The sequence below is a fragment of the Ammodytes marinus genome (assembly GCF_949987685.1).
Source record: "Ammodytes marinus genome assembly, chromosome: 5".
Classification (NCBI taxonomy): domain Eukaryota; kingdom Metazoa; phylum Chordata; class Actinopteri; order Uranoscopiformes; family Ammodytidae; genus Ammodytes; species Ammodytes marinus.
Window position 1 is genome coordinate 18,523,722 of NC_137234.1, and position 14,189 is coordinate 18,537,910.

A 14,189-nucleotide genomic window follows, 5' to 3' on the forward strand; every position below is an offset into this window, starting at 1 on the left:
ATGGATCTCATATTGAAAGAGTCACTGAATATAAATATCTTGGCATCTGGATAGATGAAAAACTCTCTTTTACATTTCACATAAAAAATCTTGTCTGTCGTCTCCGACAAAAGATTGGCTATTTTTATAGGAATAAAGCCACCTTCCCGTTGTTCAGTAGGAAAAGGATTATTGAGGCAGTTTTTATGTCTGTCCTTGATTACGGTGATGTGGTTTATCGGCATGCATCTCGTTCATGCCTTAAACTCCTAGACTCTGTATTTCACTCTGCTTTGAGATTCATTACAGGAGATGCTTATGATACACACCATTGTGTTTTATATGAAAAGGTTGGGTGGTCCTCCCTTAAGGAGAGACGTGATGCACATTGGCATATTTTTATATATAAAGCTCTGACTGGAAAGCTACCACTATATTTGACAGAAATGCTGCTTATTTCAGATGGGCTTTATCAAACCCGCTCAACTGACATGCTCATGTTATATGTCCCCTATGCCCGGTCTGAGCTTGGTAAAACCGCTTTTAGCCATAGTGCCCCTGACTCCTGGAACAGCCTACAACATACAATTAAAATAAATACACTCATAACTGTTAACCAATTTAAAATTATTATTTTGAATCAGCCCCTCTACACTTGTAACTGTTTTAATTAGGCTATTATGTCTCTCATTCAATTGATCTGAATGTTTTAAATTGTTGTTGTCTGTGTGTGTGTGTGTGTGTGTGTAAACTTGTTATGTATTCTCATTGTATATTGTGTATATGTACAAACTCGACGTCATTGTAAAAGAGGGTCACCCCTCAATTGATCTTTCGAGGTTAAATAAAGGAAAATGAAATGGTTGGAAGGAAAATAATGGGGCAGAAATGTTAAAGTCAAAGGCTGTGTTTGAAAATCCATACTTACATCCTCCCTCCTACATACTCAACATACATCCATACTGTCTACTTAACAATGGATTGTGTATGCGAGGTTCGTCGAAACATTCACACTGTAGTATAACCAAGTAATAAAGAATTTATTCTTCATCTTATAAGATTCCGGTTTTTAGACGCTGTTTAGCGTATTACCGCCCTCCACAGGTCAGATATATAACTAGATTTTTACATAAAGTCCTGTGTTGTGCAGGATATGCAGAATTGTAAATAAAGAATAAAAATAAAAAACCTTCCTTGTCGTTTGAAAAGACACAATGCATTGTGGGGAGGTTGAGTAGGAAAAGTTTCCAATCGATGCATACACAAAATCTTCCCAGAAGTTAGTACTCATCCGGGAATTTCTCCCCTACCCAAACTGGCATACACAACCGTCACATACTCAAATTGACATCAAAATGAGTATGAGTAGGACGTAAGTATGGCTTTCGGAAAACTGTGATGATGTCATCAGACCAATTCTTTTCTCCACTGACACTGGTAGAAGTAATCTACATCAGGGCCAAATCCAATCAATTATAAATATAGTGTGTCATCCATGGTTATACTGTTCATAAAGCGACGACTTCTTGCCTCTACTATTTGTAGTGATGAATGGTTTGAATTAGGTTTTTGGATGCTTGTTCTTTAAAGTGGGTCATGCACAGTTTACAATGCATATACAGGGGTGCTTTTCTTTCTATGCTTATGTTTGTAAAATGTATAAAGCAAAGTTAAGTGTAAATATGAGGCTCTTGGTTATTTAGTTTAAGGCTCTTTTTTTAGAAACCCTGAAACATGAACGGACTAAGTCACCAAGTAGCTAGGGAGAGACAGACAAAAGGTTTCTGATTGAGTCCCACAAGTAGCCCTTTAGAAATCTTCTTAAAGGAAATACCAAATCGGTATCTGATCATTTATCATAAGTCACCCATTAAGAACCTCAGCTTAACATAAGTGTTCAAAACAAATGAGCTCCCTACATGCTCAACAGTATGAACCTGACAACATAGTGGGGCAAAATGAAACCAAGCAAAAGAATATCAAATATAATTCTTAGAAAGCATGTTTCACCTAGACATTTGATAAAATATTATACTAGATCAGGATCTAGTTTCACCTTCTGCAGTCACTGTTTGTATAAGTAGCGTGAGACAGTAACATGTTTCTTTAGCTGAACTGTGGGAACACATACAGTAAAATACCACACAGTATGCGATGATTTGGAGCCACGCTGGGTGGTTTACTCCCAGGGTCCGTTTGTTCTGTCTAGTGTTTCATCCCCGGCTGTCTGATCTCCCCAACCAATTAAGAGGTGGATTGTAGAGGCGAACATTCCTGGCATACTTGACCCACTACTCACTCTCTGCCCACTAACCCGTATCCCCCCCTCCCCAAAGCACACATAATGTCTCATGTGAATGTACACACAAATGGTTGGTGAATACATGCAGAAACACAAATCAACAACAGTAACCATCATGTAGTTAAAGACCACAATGTCAATGCACCCCATAATCATCCTCACCTCTTTTACTTTTCTCCAGGAATACCTTTTCTACAATGTCTACTCAGATAACTCAAAAGTAGTCAATGCAAGAAACAAAACAAAAAAAACAACTTAAACAACCACTCCGTCCCGACCCCCTTCAGTCTGCCTCCAGTCTCTCAGCTCCAACCACTTGAGAGAAAATTAGAGAAAGGAAAAATAGTGGGTTGATGTTGTGGTTTGATGAAAAGTACCACCAACTCATGAATAACAACAACTCTTGGTTAAATGTATGATGATCAGAGGCACATCCCCTCTAATTACAACTGTGTGTGTTTTATTTATTTACTAGTAGAATGTGTCATGCCTGACCCCTGTCTGATATTCTCTTCTCTTTGTTTGCAGGAGCTCATTGAAGTGGACAGTGAGATTGTCTTCGAATTGGCTTCCTTTATTCTACAAGTAAGACAAAGCGTGTTTTTTTTGTTTGTCTGTGTCTATGCACGGTTTTAAATGTTCGGTCTGGATATCTTTCTTCCAGCGTTTGCACATTGAGCCAAACACTTGAGTTAATCCAGGGGTCGGTTGCTCTGCAATGAAACAGCTCTGAAACAGAAGTTCTATTCCAAAATGTATCCACTGGCTTTTGATCCTAATTGACGATAATTTAATACCCATTATATACTGCAGTTATAATTGTCAAAGAATACACTTGCATGATCAAATTCAGTCATGAATATTTCAGTAATCTGTCGTGAGGCCTAATCAGAAAAACAGTTACTATCTTTGTTGGCAGCAAATTTCTTAGCGAGCTACCAGTTAACTTCATGGTGCAGTCAGTCATTGCTAATGTAACACAGAGCAACAGGGAAATTGTTCTTCTCCACAGATCCTCCTCAAATCCAGCCCTATCTCTTTCATATCCCTTTCACAGAGTAGGTCAGTCCATTAGCTGTGATGCTGCAAGGTCATGTTACACATTGAGTGGTTTGTGTGTGTGTGTGCGTGTGTGTGTGTGTGTGTGTGTGTGTGTGTGTGTGTGTGCATGCGTGCGTGCATGCATGTGTGTGTGCAGGTGCAGATGTACGATATATCAGGTATCTGGTCTGTGCGACTTCAGAGGTTTCACTCCAGATGGAGGTTTAATGTTTCTTTCTAATTCCAGCACAGGGGGGCCTGCCTGCACGCTCACCAATGCAAACATAAACACTGTTTTGGTTTATGGTCACTGCCCAGTGTTCACATATCCATATCTGAACGGGTCCTGTCTTCTCTCATTACTTTTCTTTTTCCCTTTCTTTTCCACAGGAGGCTAAAGGTGATTTCACCAGGTAAGCACCCTTGTAATTCTTTTCATTTTCTATTATTTTACAATCTTCTACAGTTTGTTTGAAAAAACATACTGTATGTGGAGGAAAAACACAAGTTGCCTTGCTCAGCAGCCCCTACATGTTGCCACACAGCTTCAAACCACTAACACTGTTATCTGTTAGAAATGAGATCTACCACACTGCCTTTTTTTCTAATTTTTATGTCCCATTTTCTGTCTCTTAAGTTTCTTCCCTAGTGACAGGGGGAGTGGGGTTAATACATGTTGATTCAGAAGTGAGAGGCGCAGACAGTGGGACAATAGAAGTGATATCACTGCCCTGTCTGCTCCTCTGTTCCGCTTGGGACTGTCTTTGTTTTCTGAGCTTTATTTACATCCCTCTCTCCTTTCTCTCATTCCACCTCTGGTCCACGTTGGTTTTACTCTTTTCAGCCTGTGCTGCCAGTCATGAGAATAGCACAGATTACATCTATGCGTGTGTGTGTCCATATGTGTGTGTGTGTATAAATCAAAGACAGAGGCTCTTTGTTGTGAGTGACTTCCTCCCAATTTAAAACAGGGCTAACCACTCGGTCATTGGGAAGATTTCCTAATATATCACCAGAAAATGTCTTTAAACTAAGTTAAACGTCCCTACAGCTATGGAGCTTTTCCAGTCATCTAAAATGTTTCATGTGAGCTACGTTCCACACATGTGGCCCTTCAGATGTACATCTGTATTGTGTGATGTCAGCCTAAATGTGTGTCATCCCTCATCCCCTCATCCCTTTGTTGTAGCACCGATAACAGACTGCAACAGCAATCACCTCTGACCTCATTTCCGCCGGTGAAAGGAGTAAATAAACACAATATCCTGCGGAGGGCTGGAATGTGACACTCTGGAGACATTCCTTTCTCCCTCCTCATCCCCCCTTTTTTTTACCCCTTCCTCCCACACACACACACACACATACCTCCCATCTCTTAAAACTCTATGGACCCTGCCCTCTGCATATCTCTCTATAACCATACACAGTATTCCCCCTCTTCCATATTAAGTTTCGCAATATCTGTCGTAAAAATGTGTTCCATGCATATCATCAAGTTTAATTTTCTTGACGAGTCTTATTGTGAGTGTTATTAGTTTTTGATTAGTTCTTTCAAATATTATACAGTTATTTAAAAAAAAAATCTGGCAACCAGTGAATCTGCATTGGAAACACATTGAATATCAACTTTCATTTCAAACTATTTAAAGAGGTTTCTTAGGCTAACTGTATGATTAAGTGACTTAAAGTGAGCTCTTGCCTGCCCCTTTCATCATGTATGAAGTTGCACCCTTCAACCACATATACTGTACCTAATGAGTAGTTCTACTTGAATGGATGTCATCCAATCCAGACGCACAGCTGCGTTCACACGTTGAGAAACAGTCGGACAGGGGTGGATGGGATTCCTTCCAAGGCTTTAGCTCATAGGTTATGTTCCCAGGGCTTTCCCCAACCCCCTGCCTCTGGGGGCCTTGGGCGGAGGCGAGGGTATTAGAGTTAGGTATTAAGGCCTCCTGCCATTGGAGCTCCGTAGACTGAATCTGGTGCCAAGACTCTCTCCTTCTCTCTGCTTGATGCCCCGTCTCATTTACTCTGCCTTTGTCTCTTTTTTTTAAAAGATTATTTTAACCACTGCACCACTTTATCTTCTCCTCTTCCATCCCTTTTTTTAAATCTCCTTTTATCGACTGTTTCAAGCTGGGAATTTCTTTGCATCTGTTCTGGGATAGACAGCACCCTATCTCTGAAATAGAGAGCATTCAGGCCACCAAAATGTAGTACTTTCTCCACCATTTTCCCAAAGTTAAAGGTGGAGTCATTGATTCTGGAGAAGGCTTGTTGTCAAACATCACTTTATGTCAAAATCAATGAATATCTCCTCACGATCCGCTACCTGTCCGTACTGTGTGTGCTGATTAAAAATCTGATGATAATACGCAGTCTATGTTCTGTGAATTGTTATGTAAACAAAGGTTATGTTTACAGAGCCTAGCCTGTGTATTAACACTGGATTTTTGTGTGTGTTTTTCAGCATATACACACAGTACGGTCAGGTAGAGGAGATATTCACTGATTTTGTCAACAAACGTTCTCAAGAATCACCCTCTTCACCTTTAACATTTTAAAGTCCTCCCTTTTCTAGCAGTCAGTGGTATCACCCCGTTGGTCTCTGAATGAAGCTATTAAACCTACAGCAGATAATGATAGTTTTTGCAGAAGTAGTGTTGACCATGACTTGTGGTTTTTCTCCCTCCCAGTAATGATGCAACCAGGTCTGACCTGAAAAAGCTGCCTGCTCTGCCCACCCAGGCCCTAAAGGATCACCCATCTCTGGGCTTCTGGTGAGAGACTATATAGCCACGTAGCCTGACAAACCACCATAACATTGCACAAGCTCTCCTCTGCTTGTTTTTTTCTCTTTGTGGATAATATTCCTTTTCTTGTTGTGTTACAGTGAAGAGCGGGTCATAGAGCATTACAAGAAGCTCAATGGGCAATCAAGAGGGCAAGCTATTGTAAAGTAAGTGTGTGTGTGTGTGTGTGTGTGTGTGTGTGTGTGTGTGTGTGTGTGTGTGTGTGTGTGTGTGTGTGTGTGTGTGTGTGTGTGTGTGTGTGTGTGTGTGTGTGTGTGTGTGTGTGTGTGTGTGTGTGTGTGTGTGTGTGTGTGTGTGTGTGTGCGCATGCGTATGTCTGCTTGGGTTTGTCCACTGTATGGAAGGCTGCGTTCTCTCTAACCCTTACATGTGTGTGTCTCTCTCTGCTCCTCACAGTTATATGAGCATTGTGGAGTCTCTGCCCACATATGGAGTACATTACTATGGTGTAAAGGTACAGTTTTTACTACTCTTGCCTTTTCTTTTTTTACACACACACACGTGCACGCACAAGATATATGTGTGTTCTCTCAGGCAGTTTGGGATTTGGAGATATGATGGAGCTTTAAGCTATTTGTACTGGGTCTTTCTACCCCTCTGTCGTTTTTTTCTCTCACTCTCTCTTTCAATCACACACACACTTACACAACCTTTTCTGGTGTGTTTCTTAGGACAAGCAAGGGATCCCATGGTGGTTGGGTCTGAGCTATAAAGGCATCTTTCAGTATGACCACCAGGACAAAATCAAACCCAGGAAGGTGAGATGACGCCCCCTTTTGATTTATCTGCACCACAAACTAAACTGTCCTCTACACAGCCTTCAGTCCCTCTCTTATCTAGCTTCAAATCCTAAATTGTTATCCAAAACTGCAAAAAGATTGTGGTTCAACAAAATATTCTTCTTCTGTGCCAAATGTGTGACCTTCACCTATATTTCTTTCAACCCCCTTTTTTAAAAAGTGCAGATAGTTAATATAGATGATGTGAAATGTCTGTTTTCATGGTCAATGCTGCTGTCCATTTTTTTTCCTATTCAGTGAGTCAGGATATTGTGTTTGGAAAGCGCACTAACAATGCTGTACAAATACTACTGTCTGGAGACGTTTGGTCTTGGAATGTTTTGCATCCTGTCCTGCCATTATTTCTGCCTCTGTGAATGGCGTCCTCCTCCCAGGCGATGCACCAAGCAGGTCATCACCTCTGACCCTCCAGTCTCGTTTAGGCCCTTGATCTCTGGCATTCAGCCTTGTCTTATAGGGTGTAAATTGAGGTTAACAGCATCTATACTGACTGACCACCAAGACACTCTCACACACATACACTGACACTAATGAATTCACATACTCACACAGGAATCAGAGTGAACTCTGAACTCACCATTCCCATGAACACTTCCTGTCTGCCACAGCTTTCCTGTTTGGCACTGACATTGTGTTCTGTCTGTGTGTGTGTGTGTGTGTGTGTGTGTGTGTGTGTGTGTGTGTGTGTGTGTGTGTGTGTGTGTGTGTGTGTGTGTGTGTGTGTGTGTGTGTGTGTGTGTGTGTGTGTGCGTGCTTCTTGATTACTGCATTCCAGTCTGCGTGACTGTAACACTACTGAGCCCTTTTTCTGCCTCATCCCCTAGTATTCCAACTGTGAAAAGCTCACAAACTGTGTGTTTTTTTCTATACAATGAATATACAACATGTTGGTTGACAGAGTAACACAGGGATGGTTTTAGCTTTCTCTGGAGGTAAATGCCAGCAAGAAAGACGAAAGAGGGGGGGAGAGAGCGAGACCGATAGAAGAAAGCTAATGGCATTCCCACACAAGGGACTTATCAAGCATTCAGGTACCATAGCGACCGTCTAAGTGAGTCATTGGTCCTTGAAGCTTCAGTATTGACCCCCACTCTCTCTTTCTCTCTCACCCTAACACACACACACACACACGCACAAACAAACACTTGGAAGACAGACTAAGAGTGGTCTTCGACACTGCACAAGTGTTATTGTAGGCTAAGGAGCTTGACCCAAAAGAGATTTGTGGACCGCAAGTCTTGTTAATGCAACATCACAAGACCCACAAATCCCAAATAACACAGGAAGCTGTTTATTCAACTAATAAGACCGACACAAAGAGGGTGGGCGGTTCTCCTTTGCCAAATCTGTTCAGTGTTTCAAAAGGAAGAGACACTCACTCATAGAGGTCCCTAGTTAGGTCAGTGAGTGACTTAGTCATCACTATTTCAACAAACCAGAGGAAGAGCATTTGATTTGGGGATTTGTCTATCAGCCGGCCGGTCCAGTACCAGTAACCACTGACTCAGAGCGGAATCTCTAGCTTGTCCCTGTCCATCTTCTCACAACTGTGACTCAGTGAGGTAGAATCAGAACACTAATTATCAAACAGTTTGGGCCAATTATCATCTTCTGTCGCAGTAAAAGTGGTTTATGTTCTCAACAAAAAACTTTTTTTTTTAACATTAACAAGCAACTAAGTGAGTTCAGGTGGTGCCGTATATTGTGTGTGTGTGTGTGTGTGTGTGTGTGTGTGTGTGTGTGTGTGTGTGTGTGTGTGTGTGTGTGTGTGTGTGTGTGTGTGTGTGTGTGTGTGTGTGTGTGTGCGCACGTGAACTGGAGGCAATTCTGTTTAATAAGTTAGTCTTTTTTACAAGCGTTGATCCTGTTGTTTCTAATTGCAGACTGTCTACCACACCATCCAAGTTTATTTGGGAATGTTAAAATACTTCTCCCCCCTCTGCTCACCACAGGTCACATGCAGTACACACAGACAGGCGTTTACAACTGAACCACACACAGTACTAATGGCTCATTAGCGTGTTATCACTCATGTAGGCAAAGATTATAGGTTGTGTTTTTACTGACTGACTGACTGACTGACTGACTGACTGACTGACTGACTGACTGACTGACTGACTGACTGACTGACTGACTGACTGACTGACTGACTGACTGACTGACTGACTGACTGACTGACTGACTGACTGACTGACTGTCAACTCCGTGAAGAAGCCGGAAGAAGGTTGAATCAAACCTAACAAACTATAGTTTGATGTCACAGGCTTTTCACTTTATATTCATCTTTGTATACACATCCATTGACTTATCTAGCTTCTGGCTGTATCTCATTTGGAGCAGATAAGTATGCACAGCCTTTTCCCATTAGTTTTTTACCCCCCTCCAAAACAACACAACCAAAATACAAACAACAGGAAGTGCCCCCTGAGTGTATCTGTGTCTCCATAACAACCAGTGAATGTAGTATTGCACACCAGAGCCCCACCCATGGGTGAAACAATAGTCTTTGAGAGCCACGGGTCCAGTTCTACAATAGAATAATACCTGGCTGGCCTGACTACAATTCTACAGGCCTATGCTATTTAAACTTTCTATTCTTCACTTAGTCCCCGGGGAGTCCAGTACACCGAAGAAAGGCCTTCACACCGTATCAGATCTGACCTTTTCATCTGTAATGGATGTGTGCTTGGATACAGAGACATTACTTCCTCTGCTTGTGTGTTTTTACCATGGTATTTTACAGTCAAAAGGAAGAGGATTTTTTAGCGTATACACGCACACATTCGCCACCCTCCCTCTGAGAACAGAAGCACCTTAGAAAGAATCTGTTCAGCATGTTTTTATCAGATCAGTAGAAAGGTTTCAATAATACAACGGGCTTATGTAACTGGAGTGCCCTTTGAAAACTGAATCACTACAGAACTGTCTAACACTGAACTTGTGGTTGACTTTATTCCACCTTGTTGTCAGTGTGGAAATACTCAAAGATATATTTGAACACTTAAACATCTACAACTCTCTGAAACGTCAAAATCTAGCTCCAAAATGGCAGCAGCTCTATCCTGCTGATGGCGAGGACAGCTTTAGTGGTCTCGTGCCTGAACACAGTTACAAACACCCGTCTTATCTCCACAGCTCTGGTCCATATGTAGCCGACACAACACACACACACACACATTGCACAGCCACTCACTCAATATCTCCCCTGCCCCGCTATATTTAGCACCATGCTACATTAGCACTTCACGCTCCATTGAAAATGTACGGTACAGCAACTACAGCTATGATAAGGGCACAGATTTTCTTTCTTCATGCGTGTGCACACAAGTACACACACAAAGATTGCATTGAAAAATGCATTGCACTGTGTTTACATACATCCTTCATAATATTTCTCCCTTTCCTGCCTCTCATCCTTTCTCTCCATTGTTTTTCCCAGGCTGTTAAAATTCCTGGGCTGTGACCTGTTCCTCCCTAAGCTCCCTTTCTCCTTTCTTTTCCTCCCTTCATCCTGTCATAGCCTTCTACATTGTTTCTTTTCTCCTGTTTGTCAGTTCTTGTAGCTCAGATTTACTTTACTCATGGTTAGTCAATGTACATCCGAGGCTTGTGTGTGTGTGTGTGTGTGTGTGTGTGTGTGTGTGTGTGTGTGTGTGTGTGCGTGTGTGTGTGCACGTGTGCGTGCGTGTTTGCATGTCGGCTCCAGCTGATAGATGCAGGTCCACTAGTGTTCTGAAATAGCCCACACTCTACTCCAACTCACTAACAAGAAACAGACTCAGACTGTGTGTGTGTGTGTGTGTGTGTGTGTGTGTGTGTGTGTGTGTGTGTGTGTGTGTGTGTGTGTGTGTGTGTGTGTGTGTGTCCAGAGGTCTGACTAAACAAAGCAAAGGCACTTCAATTGCTGGGGCCACAGAAAGCTTCTTTCCCCCCTTCATCACTCCTCCACTGACCCCTCGTTCCTCACACACACACACACACACACACACCTCCCAACCACAGAGCCCAGAGCAGGAAGCACACACAGTCCCTGAGGGAGGGAGGAGGGGTCAGGAGGAGGGGGAAGGCATTAACGCCCCCTCCCTCCTAGCAAAGCTACGGGAGAGGAGGAAACTTAACTTTTACACACACACACACACGCATATTCCTACAGATGGTGAACACTCACCACCAACTCATAACGTTCTGTTCCCCTGCGTCTGGGAGGATTTAAGATACACACATGTTGCGGAGTACGTCCTGGAGGGAAACTTTCTCGCCCAGCTGGTTTTGGCTTGGTTTAAAGAGGAGCTGATGGTTCATAAAGGGGACGGAGAAGAGAAGGGAGAAAAAAAAGAGAGAAGCCGAGCTGAGGAAAGAAAGCCTCCTCCCTCCTTCTTAACTGTCTTTCTCCAGAGTGAGGTCATCTAGCCAAGAGATCTGCTGTGGACAAGACCGCCTGGTCTGGACCTGATCAGAGAGCTTCCAGACTAGAGGTTCTCTTCTCTCTCCCTCCCTCTCTATTCCTAACTCCTCCTCTTCGTCAGCTTCTACCATTTTTTTCCTCCTCTTCCTTATCCATGGGATTTTCTCTCAAAACATATTGGAACATACAGAAGAGAAGAGAATAAGGAGGATTTTGGCTGAAGGCTGTGTGGATTTAATGTGAAGCATGTTTTTTGTGTGAGCTGCCCTGAAGAGTATCTGTTTTCCTCCTGAAACCCTCAGGTGTTCCAATGGCGTCAGTTGGAGAACCTCTACTTCAGAGAGAAGAAGTTTTCAGTGGAAGTTCATGACCCCAGGAGGTAAATTTACATCACGAGTTTTAAAGTTGGTGTCAACTTGCCACAGTGCCTTTTGTTGACAGTTTCATCAGCTAATTCATGATCTCGTACCAAATCTACTGTAGTGATTAAACGTTTTTGCTACGGAATTTTTTCTCCAGCTAGTATTTGGAAGTGATATCATTTCCCCGCAGTTATGAACACCTTCCAGTAGCTTTTTTCCTGTAAATTACAACTGTGCCATATGTGAATGTGGTGAGATTCAAACTACACAGAGTGTAGTGCAGGAATGGGAGAGATTGGAATCTAATTCAGTAATGGCTGTAGCATTTGTCTTGGCAATAGAGCAAGATATTGGGGATGTCCCGGTGGAGCCTGACACAGATTGATAGGGCTGATTAGTAACACACTTGTGCAGCCACATGCATGCACTAACGCACAGGCTCTTTACCACACAAACACACACGGTAAACCCTTAAAAGTTTACCACAGAAAGATAGATGCTTTGCACGATAGCTGTTTTGTGGAGGAAGTGACCTTTCTTGTGTTTATTTAACATGGCTATACATGTGGAGTGTTATTCTACACAGAAGGGAGGGAGGAATTGGGAGAAAGGGACACAGACGGGGTTGAAACGGAGAGCAGCGGTGTGTTTTCTTTAAAGAAAGCTGTCATTAGTGTGTGAGCTGGCCTGTTGCTCCTAGCTACAGAGGTGTGTTTAAAAAAAGGATGAGTAAACAATGGGGGAACAACGTGTGTGGCTTTGCGAAAAATTGTCCATCATAATTGCATCAATGCTCTTAATATTTTTTTTTTCTTCTTACCAGCAGCACTGTTCACTGTTTGTAGATGTATAATGTAGCCATCTTTTGTATTCAGTGTATATAAGGAGGCCTTGTGTCCGCTTCTACTGTAGGGCGTCGGTGACCAGAAGGACGTTTGGTCACAGTGGCATTGCTGTGCACACGTGGTACGCCTGTCCGGCACTCATCAAGTCCATCTGGGCCATGGCCATCAGCCAACACCAGTTCTACCTGGACCGCAAGCAGAGCAAGGTTAGACAATGATTATTACAAATGTATAAAGTCTTATTGCAAAACTCTACAAACATGTGTTTGTGTGAAACTGCTTAATTGATGTTGCTTTGAATAAACCCCTCTCTGTTTTCTTGTCTGTCCAGTCTAAGATCCATGCAGCGCGGAGTTTGAACGAGATCGCTATTGATCTCACGGAAACCGGAACTCTGAAAACCTCAAAACTGGCCAACATGGGCAGCAAGGGCAAGATCATAAGTGGCAGCAGTGGCAGTCTGCTCTCCTCAGGTCAGTATTAGTGTTTGTGAGTGTGCTTGAGAGAGAGAGAGAGGGAGGCTCTGACAAACAGGGGGGAGAGAATTTGTGCTGGTGTATTTGTGTTTGCATGTGTGGTGGTGAGGGAGAGAGAGAGTCTGGTCAACAGCTGCTTCTGGAAAGATGCCATTGATTGTGTGCGCAGAATGTTCTCCCACACACACTGTACACACACACCCCACTCAGTGTCATTCTGTATGCATAACACCGCTCCCACCCTCCGTGTGTCACACAAACTCATCCTCTAGAGGCCTCCGCAACCTCTAAATTTAGTGGGTGATGGAATGAAAAGGGCAGCGGGTCAGTGTACAACTTTGCCGCGGGCTTTAAAACAAACAATGCTTATCTGTGTTGACAAAGTAATGTGAACTAAATTTAGACTAGAAAAGGAAAATGCTCTTTTTACTCCAGTCAAGTGTGTTGCAGGCTAGGAAAGTGAGTTTAGCAATTTGGATGAATGGAAACACACATTAATGTAACCTGGTTAGCTACTGCTGCATTATTCACTTGTAAAAATGACATGCTCTTGACCAAACAAGCATCATTGTAATTGAAGAGGTAGGGTTAGGGTTATGTGTGTCTGTACAAGGCTGTGGGGGTTAGCTATTTATAGCCCACCTTACTGAATCAATTACTGTTTTTAGGAAAAAAGAAAACAATTCTCTTTCAGTCATTGGGTCTCGCATGCTCTTCTAATTCTCTCCATAGGTCATCTTCTTGATCGAATCTGTTATTTCCTTGACTGGTCATTTCTGCCTTTACCCCATTATCCCCTTTTTTCATGTATTCATATACCTTTGTATGTATTTTAGTAGTAACAACAGTTGGACGGTCAATCCTAGGGTTTGTGTAGCTGCAGAACAATAGGTGTAGAAACTTTGAATTTAAATATAGCATGTCTTGCAACAATAGAAAAGTGATTTAACGTTTCTTAAGCCACAATGACTTCATCAGTAATTTGTTTTGTATTGTTGCTATGTGCATGACAGTACAGTTAACCACTAATCCCTCGTTTCCACCGAGTAGAGCGGGTCGGTCCAGTTATTTTGGCTTTCCATTTGCCAAGATTTGGGTAGGGTACGGATATAAGCGAGCGTAACCGCTCTAAGCCGCTCCTATTTTCGGTACTCCTCCGTTTG

At 42.5% G+C, this 14,189-nt stretch overlaps 1 protein-coding gene across 5 annotated transcripts in view; it reads left to right on the top strand.

Moving 5' to 3' along the window:
• frmd4a (FERM domain containing 4A) overlaps positions 1 to 14,189 on the top strand; it is a 65,957-nt gene that overhangs the window by 39,920 nt on the left and 11,848 nt on the right. For 4 of the 5 annotated variants that reach the window (XM_080028610.1, XM_080028608.1, XM_080028609.1 and 1 more), the window contains exons 6-14: positions 2,810 to 2,866; positions 3,713 to 3,735; positions 6,022 to 6,105; positions 6,219 to 6,284; positions 6,535 to 6,592; positions 6,810 to 6,896; positions 11,646 to 11,721; positions 12,614 to 12,756; positions 12,882 to 13,023. In XM_080028610.1, coding sequence (XP_079884736.1) covers positions 2,810 to 2,866; positions 3,713 to 3,735; positions 6,022 to 6,105; positions 6,219 to 6,284; positions 6,535 to 6,592; positions 6,810 to 6,896; positions 11,646 to 11,721; positions 12,614 to 12,756; positions 12,882 to 13,023 — 736 coding nt within the window. Of the gene's footprint in view, positions 1 to 2,809; positions 2,867 to 3,712; positions 3,736 to 6,021; positions 6,106 to 6,218; positions 6,285 to 6,534; positions 6,593 to 6,809; positions 6,897 to 11,395; positions 11,414 to 11,645; positions 11,722 to 12,613; positions 12,757 to 12,881; positions 13,024 to 14,189 lie in introns of those variants that run through there. The other variant, XM_080028612.1, reaches the window with a different exon arrangement.